This window comes from Durio zibethinus, chromosome 23, assembly GCF_047325235.1.
Source record: "Durio zibethinus cultivar Kanyao isolate XHJ-2024 chromosome 23, ASM4732523v1, whole genome shotgun sequence".
NCBI classification, from domain to species: domain Eukaryota; kingdom Viridiplantae; phylum Streptophyta; class Magnoliopsida; order Malvales; family Malvaceae; genus Durio; species Durio zibethinus.
The window spans coordinates 5,237,600-5,250,281 of NC_143184.1; the positions used below are offsets into that span (position 1 = coordinate 5,237,600).

Below are 12,682 nucleotides of genomic sequence, written 5' to 3' on the forward strand. Positions count from 1 at the left end.
GGTGAAAGTTTAGTCTTAATGCCAAAACCAGGTGCAGGAATAAAACAGGGAGCCTTTGTGCTTCTGGACATTGGCTTTTGCTTGCTATAGTTGGGCTTGTGTATGTCTGTTGTTTGCAGTGTGATCGTGTCTTTTAAGTTTTATACTGCTGTACCATGGTTTTGGCTCTTATCTTCCTGGCTAATGCCTACAAGTAAAAGAGTAAAGCACACGGCTTGATGTCTTTTTGATTTCCACGGTTTGACGTTGCTTTACCTCGTATATTAATTTTAGAAAAAAGATGGAGAATTAAAGTTGGCAGGGTGACTCCATACATTTTTAAAAGAGTCATTTATCATATTTGAAATTTAAATTTAAACATTTCTTGTTACTTTCTCTTAGATAACGTTTTTTAACAAGAAAAAAAATAGTGACGACTCAAAGCGAAGTTGAGCTAAACAATGGTTTCCCATTAAATGTTATACGTTTAGCATCATGAATTAAAGTAGTTAGTTTACTTGAAAGAGAACTTAGCATCCATAAAGTTCTAAGAGGGAAGTTGCATCAAAGGGTGAGTTAGTGATCGGCCCTTTTTGTAAAACAGTAACTCGTTGTGACAAAAGAACCCAACAAAATTTAGAACCAAGGTTAAATTTGAGTGTAGGCCTCAGAATAAGATTACATCTTGAATGTTTTTTTTTTTTAAAATCCAACTTTTGTAAACCAGGCATTTCCCTTTTGGAAATAAATAATAAATGGTTTAATGAAATAAATGCAACTTGAAGGGAACTTATTCAAAATGTATGATGCAAAGGGAAAACGAAAGGTGGTATTTGATCATTTGAGAAAACAAGGCAAAAGAGTTTGTCTCTTTAGCAAGCTGTTACTCTTCTTCTCTTCGTTTCGCTTTTGGCTCAGAAAAAAATAAAAAACAAAATGGGGAAATATGTACCTTTGTAAGGAAATGTAGACCGTAGATGAGATGAGATCAAAAGAGACACGATGACGTATCCAGGCACGCGCATTGTAGCATTGGCTCAGTCTTGAATCTTGAGTCGGCATCTGTGTTGTGCCCAAAGAAAAAACTGATTCAAGGCTTGAATTTGTCTTTTCATCTGAACATCTCAAAACCTGGTCCGCCTTGGACATTAACAAGACCTTAGACAGCCATGGAACATAACATAATTATTAAAAATTTTAATTATTTATTTAAATAAATAAATAAATAAATAAATTTTTAATAATATAATTATATGATATAATTTAAATAACAAATATATATATATGCTAACATAACATAATTATTTCTTGCAAAATCTTTTCTTTTGCTTTTTAGTCACATCCGATGCAGCCTCCATCGTTTTTTAAGTAGATATTATTACTTTTACTTTTTTTTGGAATCAGACAGCCGTCTAGTTAAAAACTTTGAAAAACTTTTTTTATACGAATATGTCAAATCATCAATGACACGTGTTAGTCTCCACTTGTTTCGTCTCGACCGTAGCCGAACCATTTTTCCAATCTTTGACCATACCTTACCATAATTCAATTGTGTAGTTACATTAGTGGGAGAATGCCAGTTGGAAGATAATGTTTGATTTGGGTAATCACCTTTTTGTTTTGTTGTCGTATCTAGATTTCAAAAATATTTCCATCCACTTACTTAAAGCATTGTATTATTTTAAGATATCAAGTATTAATTTTTGTGTTAATTAGGTAATTTTATAATATGATTAAATTTGAAATATAATGATTCTAAATTTATTTTAATTAATTTATATATTTATTTTAAATATATATTCAGTAAATAATTTTAATACTTATAATTTTTTATATTTTTAATTTGCGAATTTTTTTATATATATAAAAGAATTTGACATGAAGTTTACGTGAATAAGAAAATGCCGGTCCACTTGTCAAACATTCAATACCCAAAAGTAGGCCGAAAACCTTCCCATCTATATAACCAATAAATCATTCCTCTGTTTTTCTCTTCTTTAAAGGCTAACAACCAAAACCAAAGCTCACTTCCAGTACTTTCAACTACACTTCATGGAAGAGGCAAGCCCAAGGGCCCGTCGTCGGCCGGAGCACATTTCCCACCATTCCCTCTTTGGAAAGCAGCTGCCAGAGAGCCCAAGAGGTCCAATGGAGTTCCTTTCAAGGTCATGGAGTGTTTCAGCTCTCGAAGTGTCCAAAGCCCTTGCACCTCTTCAGCATCACCATTCAGTCAGTGGTAATAGTACGGCTCCAAAGTCTGCCAGCAGCTCTTCGTGCACTATAGCTGAAGATATAAATGGCGAGACGGAGCTTGATAAGGCTGCTGTTGCCAATCAGTTCTCTTTCTCTTCCTCTGCTACTTCACAGCTCGTTCTTGAAAGCATTATGTCACAGTCGGTAAATACTACATGTACAATGTTCAAATAAGTGTTAGAAACTGACGGTCTTTTCTTTTGCGTGCTTTGGTTATTATTTTTACTGGTTTATATTTGTAGGAAGTATCACCATTAACATCAGGGAGGCTCTCTCACAGCAGCGGGCCTTTGATTAATGGTAGCCCTCCGGTTTCACCAACTGAGGAATTCGACGACGTCGTTAAGGTCTCGTACACACTCCCTAGTCTACTTCCCTCTCCTTTTCTTTTGTATATATTTAAATAATTGGCATGATATGGTACTATTTTATATCCTAGTGATCTTTTCGGTGGAAGAAAAGAAAAGAAAAAGAGAAAGGAAATGTTGAGCAATACATTGAAGACAGGCAGGAGACCAATATCTCAGCTTTCTGTCTCTTCTCTGCTACCCACAGCATCACTTGTCCCTCTCTAATGCCTAGTAATCTTTGGATTATTTTAGTATTACACTGAACAGAGGGCGGGAACTTTTGTCTTCTTCCAATTAAACATTTTTATTTCCCTAAAGATCTTCTAAGGTGCTGTCTTATCAGCTAAAGCTGCCTGTTTTGAGGACTTAAAAAGTACTTACTTACCAGCTATTATTTCAAATTAAACTTGTCTTTAGGTCCGAACTGGATTTTATGGCCTGAATCTGAGATTGTCTACTCATTCATAAGCCTTTTTTCTGCCATACTGTAAGATTTTCCTTTAACGGCAAAGCTTCTTTGAATGATGATGAATGTTGGGGTGAAATGATCAGCTGATTTGAACAAGTTGTGGATTAATATAAGTTGTCTGAAATTGGCTTAAAATTTTGAAGACGCGAGGGTATGGTGAAGGAGAGGATGGAGTACAGGAGTGGGAAATGATGCTGTATTTCAGTTGGAAATGTCATGTGACTAGTGTCATTGTTTGTCTGTTTGCTTTTGATCATTGGATCCAACTTCAAAGTCAAAACCTTACCGCCTCAAGAAAACAATCTCTCACACTTCCCTTCACCTGAAAGTAAAACAGTAAGTATACGCGGACACCAGAAACCACCATACTCTTTAGCTTTCAGGTCACATTTGTAAAGGAGTGTCACATTTCTCTGATCTGTTGATTCTGCTCCATCTTCTACAAGGCTCGTGTATAAGAACCAGAAACTTCCCATTTTGCTCATAACTTTTTCAAAATAACAATGAATATGACGCATGGTCGTCTTAAGCATAAAGTCATTGTCACAACCATGACTCATTCCATTGTTATTGCATTTCCATTCCATACTTGTACTAGTTCAAACCCATATTCAATTGACATATTAAAAAAATTGGCTTTGTAATTACAATTCTTGCAGTATTTCCGTACCCACAACTCCATACAACCTTTATTCCAAGGAGGCCGCACAGGTGCTGGTAATGGCCATAACACACCCAACGGGGCCAAGACAGTGGGGAGATGGTTAAAGGACAGGAAAGAGAAAAAGAAAGAAGAAACGAGAGCTCACAATGCACAGCTCCACGCTGCTATCTCAGTTGCTGCAGTTGCCTCATCGATAGCAGCCATTGCAGTGGCCACTGCGGCTTCTTCTTCCACCTTTGAAAAAAATGAACAGTCAACAAAGACCGACATGGCTGTGGCATCAGCAGCAACATTAGTAGCTGCGCATTGCGTGGAGGCTGCAGAAGCTATGGGAGTTGAACGTGACCATCTTGCTTCAGTTGTGAACTCTGCTGTTAATGTTCGTTCACATGATGAAATCGTGACTCTCACAGCTGCTGCAGCTACAGGTAAAGATTTCTTCCTGGCACCAATCCAGGATCCTATCTTATTTTTTGTGCTAATACTTCTAAGTCTTTAATTTCAACCCGAGTCAAAATTCTGGACTCGGTAACCTTAGATGCGTCTACAGCTGCAGCTAGTGGAGCTTGATGGTTATATTAGTCTTTGGAACAGTAAAAAACCTCACCAAAATGCTTCATTCATTGCCTGACTTCTATTTTATCTGCCATTAATTCAAAACTAATGTATCCTATAATACTCATCAATCATCAGGTTATGAAGTACAAGACGACAGACTTATAAATAAGCATTTACTAGATTCCAAAGATTTAGCTGCATTGGATTTTCATTTGTATTCATTATAATGGATGATTTTTCTTTCTTTGCAGCTTTACGTGGGGCAGCAACCTTAAAGGCAAGAGCACTAAAGGAAGGATGGAACATTGCAGCGGTCCTTCCAGCTGAGAAAGGAATAGGCGTTGGATCCTGTTCTAAAGGCAATAACGGGCATTCAGACTGCAACTATAGCGGAGAGTTTGCCTCTGGAGAGGATTTCCTTACTGCCTGTAGTCAAGAGCCCCTTGCCAAGGGTAGCGAACTTCTCAAAAGAACCCGGAAAGGTATTAAATCTGTTCATTTTTGCATAATTACACGTTATTGTATGATTACAATTTACAAATCATATAATTTACGTTTTGTCTATATGCAGGTGACCTTCACTGGAAAGTTGTCTCTGTCTATATGAACAAGACAGGCCAGGTAGACATTGATAAATAAAATTACCATTTTATATATGAATGAATTCTACCCCGCACAGTTACAGTAACATCATAATAATCCATGTGTTTAACTTTTGAAGGTGGTTTTGAAGATGAAGAGCAAGCATGTTGCTAGGACATTCACCAAAAAGAAAAAGAGTAAGTTGTAATGGTCCAAGTCGACGTTGCCAATGTTGATTTAAGAAATTGTGGATTGCCTTAGAAATAGTAATTTTTTCGGGGTTTCAGATGTGGTTTTGGAGGTGTGCAAGGACATGCCAGCATGGCCAGGAAGACATCTATTCGATGGTGGAGAGCAGCGTCGTTACTTTGGATTGAAGACTGAAACAAGAGGGCTCGTAGAGTTTGAGTGCAGGAGTCAGAGAGAATACGATCTGTGGACTCAAGGTGTCTCAAGGCTTCTCTCGATTGTTGCTGAAAGAAAGCATAGGAGACAAAGCTCAACTACATGGTCTCTGGGCGGCAAAGACCTTGGACTAATGACCTCATCTGCCTGACTAAGGTCGATTGCTTTAGGGGCTCGAAGCAAGCAATTGGGCGTACGGTCAATTCATACCAAGGCAAATATCTAATTCCGCCGTGCATAACTAACATTTTGAGGTGGCGCAATCAAATTTCTGGGACTGATTAATTTTTTGTAGGGCCTATTACTTAGTAACCTTTCAAAAAGTCGTACATGTGTAAGATTGGACTCTTTGCTTGCGTTATGGGTATATTTTGCTTCAGCACATTGTTGTCCACTTTAAATCATTGCGATGTATGCCCAAAGAATTCAGTAAGAAACTACGAGGATAAAGAAAAACATTTATATGGTTCAATCAACGGGGTTTTATTTTTATTTTATATTCTGGAAAAGTGATTCATTAACTTTTTTTTTTCATAGGCAATTCTTATGATAAAGATTTCCTCGCAAATAAATTCCGAATAATTATATAATCTTTCAAAGGGCAAATACTTTTAAAATTCAAACAACTCTAGCACATATATAAGCAAATATATATCTGGAAATATACGTAACCCTATTCCCTGCTAAAAACTTGGAATCATCCATAACTTTACACATATAGTCCTAATCATGGGGAACAATGAAGTGCTTGAAAGAGAAAGAAAATAGCTCTTGAAAAAAAGGGCCTTCAACCCTAAAAGGAAATGCAAATGATCAAGGAAAAATCATGAAATCCAAGTATGTATCTAATTGAACTAGTAACTAACACACCCTTCAATGTCCCCAACCTCAAGGCAAGCATCTTGAGTTGGGATGTGCTTTTGGGCAAAGTTACATTTGGAATATCTCGTTAAGCCAAACCTTATTATGATAACTTTACATTTGGGCAAAGTCTATCTATTGTTACTAGATAGAATGATGCTAATGTGATTTGCATTTGATATGCTTGCCTACCATCGTGTGAACACCCAAATGCTGGCAGATCAACCTAGATTTACACAGAGCAAGGAACATAAAAGTCGGAGCACGACTTCCTCTCCATCGCCACTCTTTCCAAATGTGAGATAACATGCACAATGAAATATGCAGGGAAAACAAATTCTAGCATTCAATCACCTGTGATATGACTTCAGTATGACAGCACAGATTTTGGCCGTTTCTACATCATTGACATTTACATCTACAAAAAAAAAAGCAAATAAAGGGAAAAAGAAGATGACATCAAGGTTTAGGTGATCAAGAAGAATTTCTTGTAGCCACTCTGATATCCTTTAACTATCTGCAGCTCTAAAAATAGTAAGCAGTGAAAGGAAGAGATTGATTATATCCAAATACAGAGCTACAGCAGCCCAAATGTATTCATCATAAGTGTAACGCTTGATCAAGTTGTCTGTGTCATATATGATATAACCGCAGAATATGATAGAGGCCAAGCACCCATAGATCATCACTGATAATCTACCCAGCGGGAAGAGAATCTACACCCAGCAGTGAGAATTCAATAACTTGTATAGAACAGAGATAAATGACAAAAAAAACAGCTAAATAAACATGGCAAGATCAAAATACCTGAATCAGAGCGAAGACCATTAGAACAAGGACAGCACCAAACAAGAAAGGGCCAAGGAAGTTGAAATCATGCCCTCTCCTTGCAGCCCAGAAGGTGTAGAGGGTGAGAGCCACAACCACCACAGCCGTTAGAATTACGGACTCCAAAATAACTTTCCCTGTTCACAAACAAAATGCACATGAATTAATTAATTCAACGCTACAATCAGTAGCATCTAGATACAAATTAACTGCATTCGCCAATTATACAGCGAGTTAAATATATATTCTTGTTGAGATACAAAATATACATAAAGATAGAAAAGTCATAAGCAAAAACTTCCATCAAATGCTAAGCTAATACCCTCCATTCACGTTGGAAGCCTTAAAATTTTGAAAGAAAAAGATATTAATTCACCCATACACCTTAATTAACAAAAACTCCATTCCCAAAATTCACTAAGCACTTAGTTTTAACTCAAATCAGTTTAATCAAGATATAGCAATTGCTATAATTTTTTTTATTTGTCCAGTTCAAATTCTATAGTTCTATCAAATAACTGCAAAAATAGAGTCAATAAAAGAACATAGCCCGAATTATAATTAAAAAATATACATTCAAATCCATATCTTACCACTGGTAAAAGCGCACGTCAATCCAACTGCAAACGCCAGAGAAACAGTAAAAACTCCAAGAAGAAGATAGTTAACCGGATGCCTCTGGTGATAGTAATACAATGGACAAAGAGCTACAAACAGCAAACCGATTTTCTTTTAGTCAACAAAAAAGTCACAAATTATGAAGACCAAGAAGGAAAGGTACGGTTAAAGAAATAATAACAGAAGAAACACACTAATGAAAGGCGTGACAATTAGGACTATGTAAAGAGCCAGGCCGGCCCCACTGCTGACGAAGAAATGAGCGATCGGACGAACCGTAACCACTGTGGCGGCCACCGCGATTGTAGCCAACAATTGAATGGCAACGATTGAATAAACTTTCCGGATAAAAGCCCACCTAATCTCCGGCGGTTCTAGCATCGTGGGATACAAAGGCCTGGCGCCCGCCTCCGCATCATTCTTCCGGTAGGCCTGATTCCACATCATCCTAAAAATTTAAAATCAATTCAAAGTAAAATGCAAAAACTGGGAGAAGAAGGAATGAAAACTGCCGCTAACTTCAGGGCTGGATTTTGGGTTTTGAATTTTTTTGGGGGGTTGAATTTCAGTTCGTAAAAGGAGGAAACTTTGGGGATATTACAAAAGCGGCGGTTTTGGGTAGGCCGAAGGCTCTTGATGCGTCTTCTAACTGCGCGCAAGGCAAGGGCGGTGAAGGTTAGCCTGATGTTGACTCGTGGAAAACCAAAAAGGCAAAAAAACCTGAGGAAACGTGGATGACTCTCAAATATTCTAGACTACCGGGTGGGATTTTGGATCATGGCCTTGTCCTGTTTTTTATCTCTGTTTTTTATTGTTGCCAATCGAGGAAGCATTTATTCAAAAAATTAATAATCCAAGTGGAAAGCATATACTTTTTGAATATGGTTCCTTGCAAGTAAATTCGTTCCTTCCTTCCTTCCAGGAGTTTTCTAGCAAAGTTTCCTTTTTAGTGATATTTTATTCTTTTAAAGCTTTTGGTCATTATTCACTATTTGAAGACTAGATTAAATTTTTGATAAGCGAGGTCATGATGTACTGATATTAAAATTATTGTGAAATAACTTAGATTTAGTTTAATTTATTTTCAAGAGATAATATTTAAAATTTTGAAATTTAAATTTGAGTATTTTACAATTTTATGTATTTTTAAATTACAATATTTTTTATAAATAATATAAAATTGATATTTTTAATATATTTAAATGATAATATATATGCCATTTAGAGTATTTAAAAAAAAAAAAACTTAGGGGTTTAAAATGCATTTATGCTATCAATGAATAAATAGTCGGTATACATTCATATTTCTCAAATCATATAGCTTAATACTTCCTTATTACTGAGAAGGCATTGGAAACATCATAAGAGGTAAGAGTTAAGTTTTATTGTAAAAAAGATTGTAAAATGTACAAGTGATATTCGGTTAAAAACTTATGTTTAAGATTGGTTTGAAAGTTGAAACCAATTTGTCAATAACTGTTTTTTAAATTCAGTAATCAAAATTTAATTATTAACAATTTCAGATATATAAAAAAAAAAAAAGTAAAAGGCAATTCAATTAAAGAATTTTTTTATTTAGCAAAAAAAAAAAAAAACCTACAAAGTTTCGCCTTTAAGCATTCCATAACAATGGATTGAAAAGGCCCTTTTTCCTTCTAACGTCGGAAAGTGATCCCAAACGTAAGATCAAATTCCAAATTTAGATATCTAATTAATTATCTTACTAGTATTTTTTTCTTGGGCCATTTGGCAGAACCCTGGAGATCCTATTGGACTTGGTTTTTTTTTTCCCCTTAAAATGCTTCATTTGTGGGTTGATTTATAAGCCTAATCTTCACGTGGTGGTCTTTTGCAATGTAATCTTCCGCGCAACGCAAGAGGAAAATCGTCGACCAAAGGTTAAGCGCTTCGCCGGGGCTTGGTTGACAATGGCGGGTTTATATTTCAACTCAAATTCTGCTTGTTTCAAAAGGCCCTTTGAATCTTTTGATCAAGCCTGCTTTGGTGTAGCCAAGGAATTAGTTTTCTGCACAAAAAAAAAAAAAAAAAGGAAAAATTTGTGAGTAAATATATATTATCACAAATATATATCACAATTCGAGAATGACAAATTTCATTTATGCTTTACCTAATAATGCATATTCACACATATCTCACTTGGAACCTATATATTCTTTTCACCAAATGGTGCTTGATAAAATATATGGGCACCAAAAATCTCACATTCTCTCAAAATAAAGAATAAAATGCTAACACGAGGAAAAGGTGAAGACAATGTTTGAGATATGGGGTGGTTGAACCCCACACAACTTTATGGAATATTATAAAAAAAATTATTATAAAAAAATATAGTCTCTTTAATCCCAAAGAATATTTTCTCATGAAAATAATACTCTTTTTCCTATTGAAATTTACCAAAATTCAAATTTTAGAATTTAAAGCATATGAATCTTCTTGAGTTAACAATCAAATATCAAAGGTTTTTTTAAAACAAAACCTCTTAATAATAAGTAATAATACAAACCATTTTAATTTATTTTATAAACTTCTTTTTCTTAAGAAAAAAAGCTCTAGGAATTGAATTGATTAAAATTAAGATTTTTATTGATGCTTTATTTAACCTTTATCATTTAAAATTTTTAAAACTATAAACATAAGAGAAATTACATACATCACTTAATTATCAAATAAATTAAAACTTAATTAGATAAATTTAATATAAAACTAAATCAGATCCCCGCACAATAAAACTTGATCAATTAATCTTGAAGTCTTGCATCCGTTCATGTTCTGATATACTTTCCTAGTTTAAGCATTCATTTTTTCAAGGATGCATGCACCTGTAATAATGGCCACTGTCATATCGACAAATGGGGACTATATATGTTTTTTACCGTGTACTACCGACACAAAAGTTTTACTCCTACCAGCTAATCGTAAGGGGAATTTACACTATAAAGATGGAGTCATAGAGCTAAGTCACGACTAATTCTATCAATTTCCGTATCCCACACTGTGATAACAGGATGGCACAGCTATTGGAAACTAAGCAGCCTGTTTTATCAACAGTACTGCCAGTTTTTATACCGGGAAAATATAAACCGTGTAGCATAAAGTTGGATTTATCAAGCCCTTCCTCACCTCCCAACCCACTGTTGATTTTCACACCATCCGAACAGGGCACCTACCCCGTCATCTTGTTCTTCCATGGCTTCTGCCTCTGTAACTACTTCTACTCTGACCTCCTCCAGCACATATCTTCCCATGGATTCATAATTGTTGCTCCTCAGGTACGTACTTGATAAATTAATTTTATATCCTACGACATATTATTAACAGATACGTTCGCAAGCGTATTCACAACTATTCTTGAATTGATATTTCAGTTATGGAATATTATCCCTCCTTGTGGAACGGAAGAGGTTGAATCTGCAGCCAAAGTAGCAGATTGGTTACCATCAGGTCTGCCGTCCGTACTCCCTGGTAATATTGAGGCAAACCTGGTGAAGCTTGCTCTTGTAGGCCACAGCAGGGGTGGGAAAAAACAGCATTTGCACTAGCACTTGGGTATACCAAAACTACCCAAAATTTTTCTGCACTAATTGGTATTGACCCAGTTGCTGGCACTACATGTGGCCAAACTAAACCCAAAATCCTGACCTATGTCACTGGATCTTTCAATTTATCAATCCCGGTCACTGTCATCGGTACCGGCTTAGGTCCTGAGTCCAAGGGCTGCTTGCCGTGTCCTTGTGCTCCTAATGGGTTAAACCACGAGGAGTTTTTCAACGAGTGCAAGCCTCCACGCGCTCATTTTGTTGCCAAAAACTACGGTCACATGGATGTCTTAGATGATAATCCATCGGGACTTGTTGGGAAACTTTCTGATTATACGTGCGTGAGTGGAAAAGGTCCTGGGGATCTCATGAGGAGATGCGTTGGTGGTATTGTTGTTGCATTTCTGAATTACTTTTTCCAGGGGGAGAAAGGGGATTTCATGACCATTGTGAATGAACCTTATGTTGCTCCTGTGAAGCTTGATCAAGTTGAGTTCAATATTTAACCGTACAACGGTTATGCCAGATCTTGAACGATGTTTAAGCAGATATAGATTATAGACCGTCTCATTTTTTTTTTTTTTTGAATGGTTTGTAGACCTAGATTGTTTGTTTGCAACATGGCAATTATTTGTAGTTGCCTAGAAATAGGGGGAGTGCAAGTGACGTATTGTATGCCATCTAAAGTCACAACATAATTTGGGTTTAGAATGCTGTCAATGAATAAATACTTGGTCTACAATCATATTTGTCATATCAGATAGCTCAATGCTTTCTTATTAGTGAGAAGGTATTGGAAACGTCATAAGCGATAAGAATTAAGTAATATTATAAGAAGATTGTAAAATGCCCAAGTTGTCTCCAATCAACTATAGAATTTTTTTTTTAGCAAAAAAAAAAAAAAAAGCAAAAAACAAAAAACTTTTCGCCTTTAACTTTAAGCATTCCATAGCAATGGATTAAACAAACCCTTTCGCTCCGGCAAGTGAGCCCAAACAAAAAGATCAACTTCCAAATTTCGATGTCTGATAAATTATCTTACAAGTATCTTTTCTTGGGCCATTCGGCAGAACCCATGAGATCCTATTGGACTTTCATTTTCTCTTACAAGTTACAATGCTGCCATTGTGGGTTGACTTGTAAGCCTAATCTTCACATGGAGATTCTCACTATAAAATCTTGCACGGTGGTCTTTTGCAATGTAATCTTCCATGCAAGAAGAAAATTGTCGACAGAGAAGGCGTTAATTGAAGCATGTTGGGGAGAGTATTTAATTCATATCAGTTATATTAGAGGTATTTTGAACACAAAATGTAATCGTACAGCAATTATGATAGACAATTACCTCTGTTTATTATTTAGATATAATACTGTATCGCCCATTCTGACTAAAAATTTAAAAGGAATTTAAAAAACGATAATTTTTGTAATGTTTAACTATCAACTTATTATTAAGCAAGTGATTTTAAGAAAATTTATTTATGCTCCATAAATGGATTGAATTTCTTTACTTATTTATCTTGCATATCAATGTTGTGCAAATATGAAGAAATATATA

General features: G+C 35.7%; 3 protein-coding genes across 3 annotated transcripts; 2 read left to right on the forward strand and 1 right to left on the reverse strand.

The window, feature by feature from the left end:
• Positions 1–1,928: 1,928 nt before the first annotated feature.
• LOC111314257 (VAN3-binding protein-like) lies at positions 1,929–5,545 on the forward strand. Its single transcript, XM_022915412.2, has 7 exons — positions 1,929–2,376; positions 2,475–2,579; positions 3,711–4,143; positions 4,525–4,755; positions 4,845–4,894; positions 4,995–5,052; positions 5,143–5,545. Exons 1-7 carry the CDS (start codon positions 2,032–2,034, stop codon positions 5,409–5,411), a joined length of 1,491 nt encoding a protein of 496 aa, XP_022771147.1. The 5' UTR covers positions 1,929–2,031; the 3' UTR covers positions 5,412–5,545.
• Positions 5,546–6,443: 898 nt separating this feature from the next.
• On the reverse strand, positions 6,444–8,370 carry LOC111314256 (protein LIFEGUARD 2-like). Its single transcript, XM_022915411.2, has 4 exons — positions 7,762–8,370; positions 7,543–7,656; positions 6,929–7,086; positions 6,444–6,837 (listed from the first exon to the last, which is right to left on the reverse strand). The coding sequence occupies exons 1-4, from the start codon at positions 8,012–8,014 to the stop codon at positions 6,631–6,633; spliced, it is 732 nt and encodes a 243-aa protein (XP_022771146.1). The 5' UTR covers positions 8,015–8,370; the 3' UTR covers positions 6,444–6,630.
• Positions 8,371–10,305: 1,935 nt separating this feature from the next.
• On the forward strand, positions 10,306–12,602 carry LOC111313428 (chlorophyllase-1, chloroplastic-like). The gene is given in 3 exon segments (XM_022914106.2): positions 10,306–10,857; positions 10,954–11,106; positions 11,109–12,602. Coding segments are annotated over 3 exon segments (939 nt in total). The 5' UTR covers positions 10,306–10,593; the 3' UTR covers positions 11,631–12,602.
• The last annotated feature ends 80 nt before the right edge of the window (positions 12,603–12,682 follow it).

Excerpts from the sequence above, each read along its gene's own strand:
- LOC111314257 (XM_022915412.2), top strand. The coding sequence starts at position 2,032 with ATGGAAGAGGCAAGCCCAAGGGCCCGTCGTCGGCCGGAGCACATTTCC. Across the intron at positions 2,580-3,710 it reads AATTCGACGACGTCGTTAAG|TATTTCCGTACCCACAACTC; the intron begins GTCTCGTACACA and ends CAATTCTTGCAG. Across the intron at positions 4,144-4,524 it reads CACAGCTGCTGCAGCTACAG|CTTTACGTGGGGCAGCAACC; the intron begins GTAAAGATTTCT and ends CTTTCTTTGCAG.
- LOC111314256 (XM_022915411.2), bottom strand. The coding sequence starts at position 8,014 with ATGATGTGGAATCAGGCCTACCGGAAGAATGATGCGGAGGCGGGCGCC. Across the intron at positions 7,657-7,761 it reads AATTGTCACGCCTTTCATTA|CTCTTTGTCCATTGTATTAC; the intron begins GTGTGTTTCTTC and ends TGCTGTTTGTAG. Across the intron at positions 6,838-6,928 it reads TGGTCTTCGCTCTGATTCAG|ATTCTCTTCCCGCTGGGTAG; the intron begins GTATTTTGATCT and ends TGCTGGGTGTAG.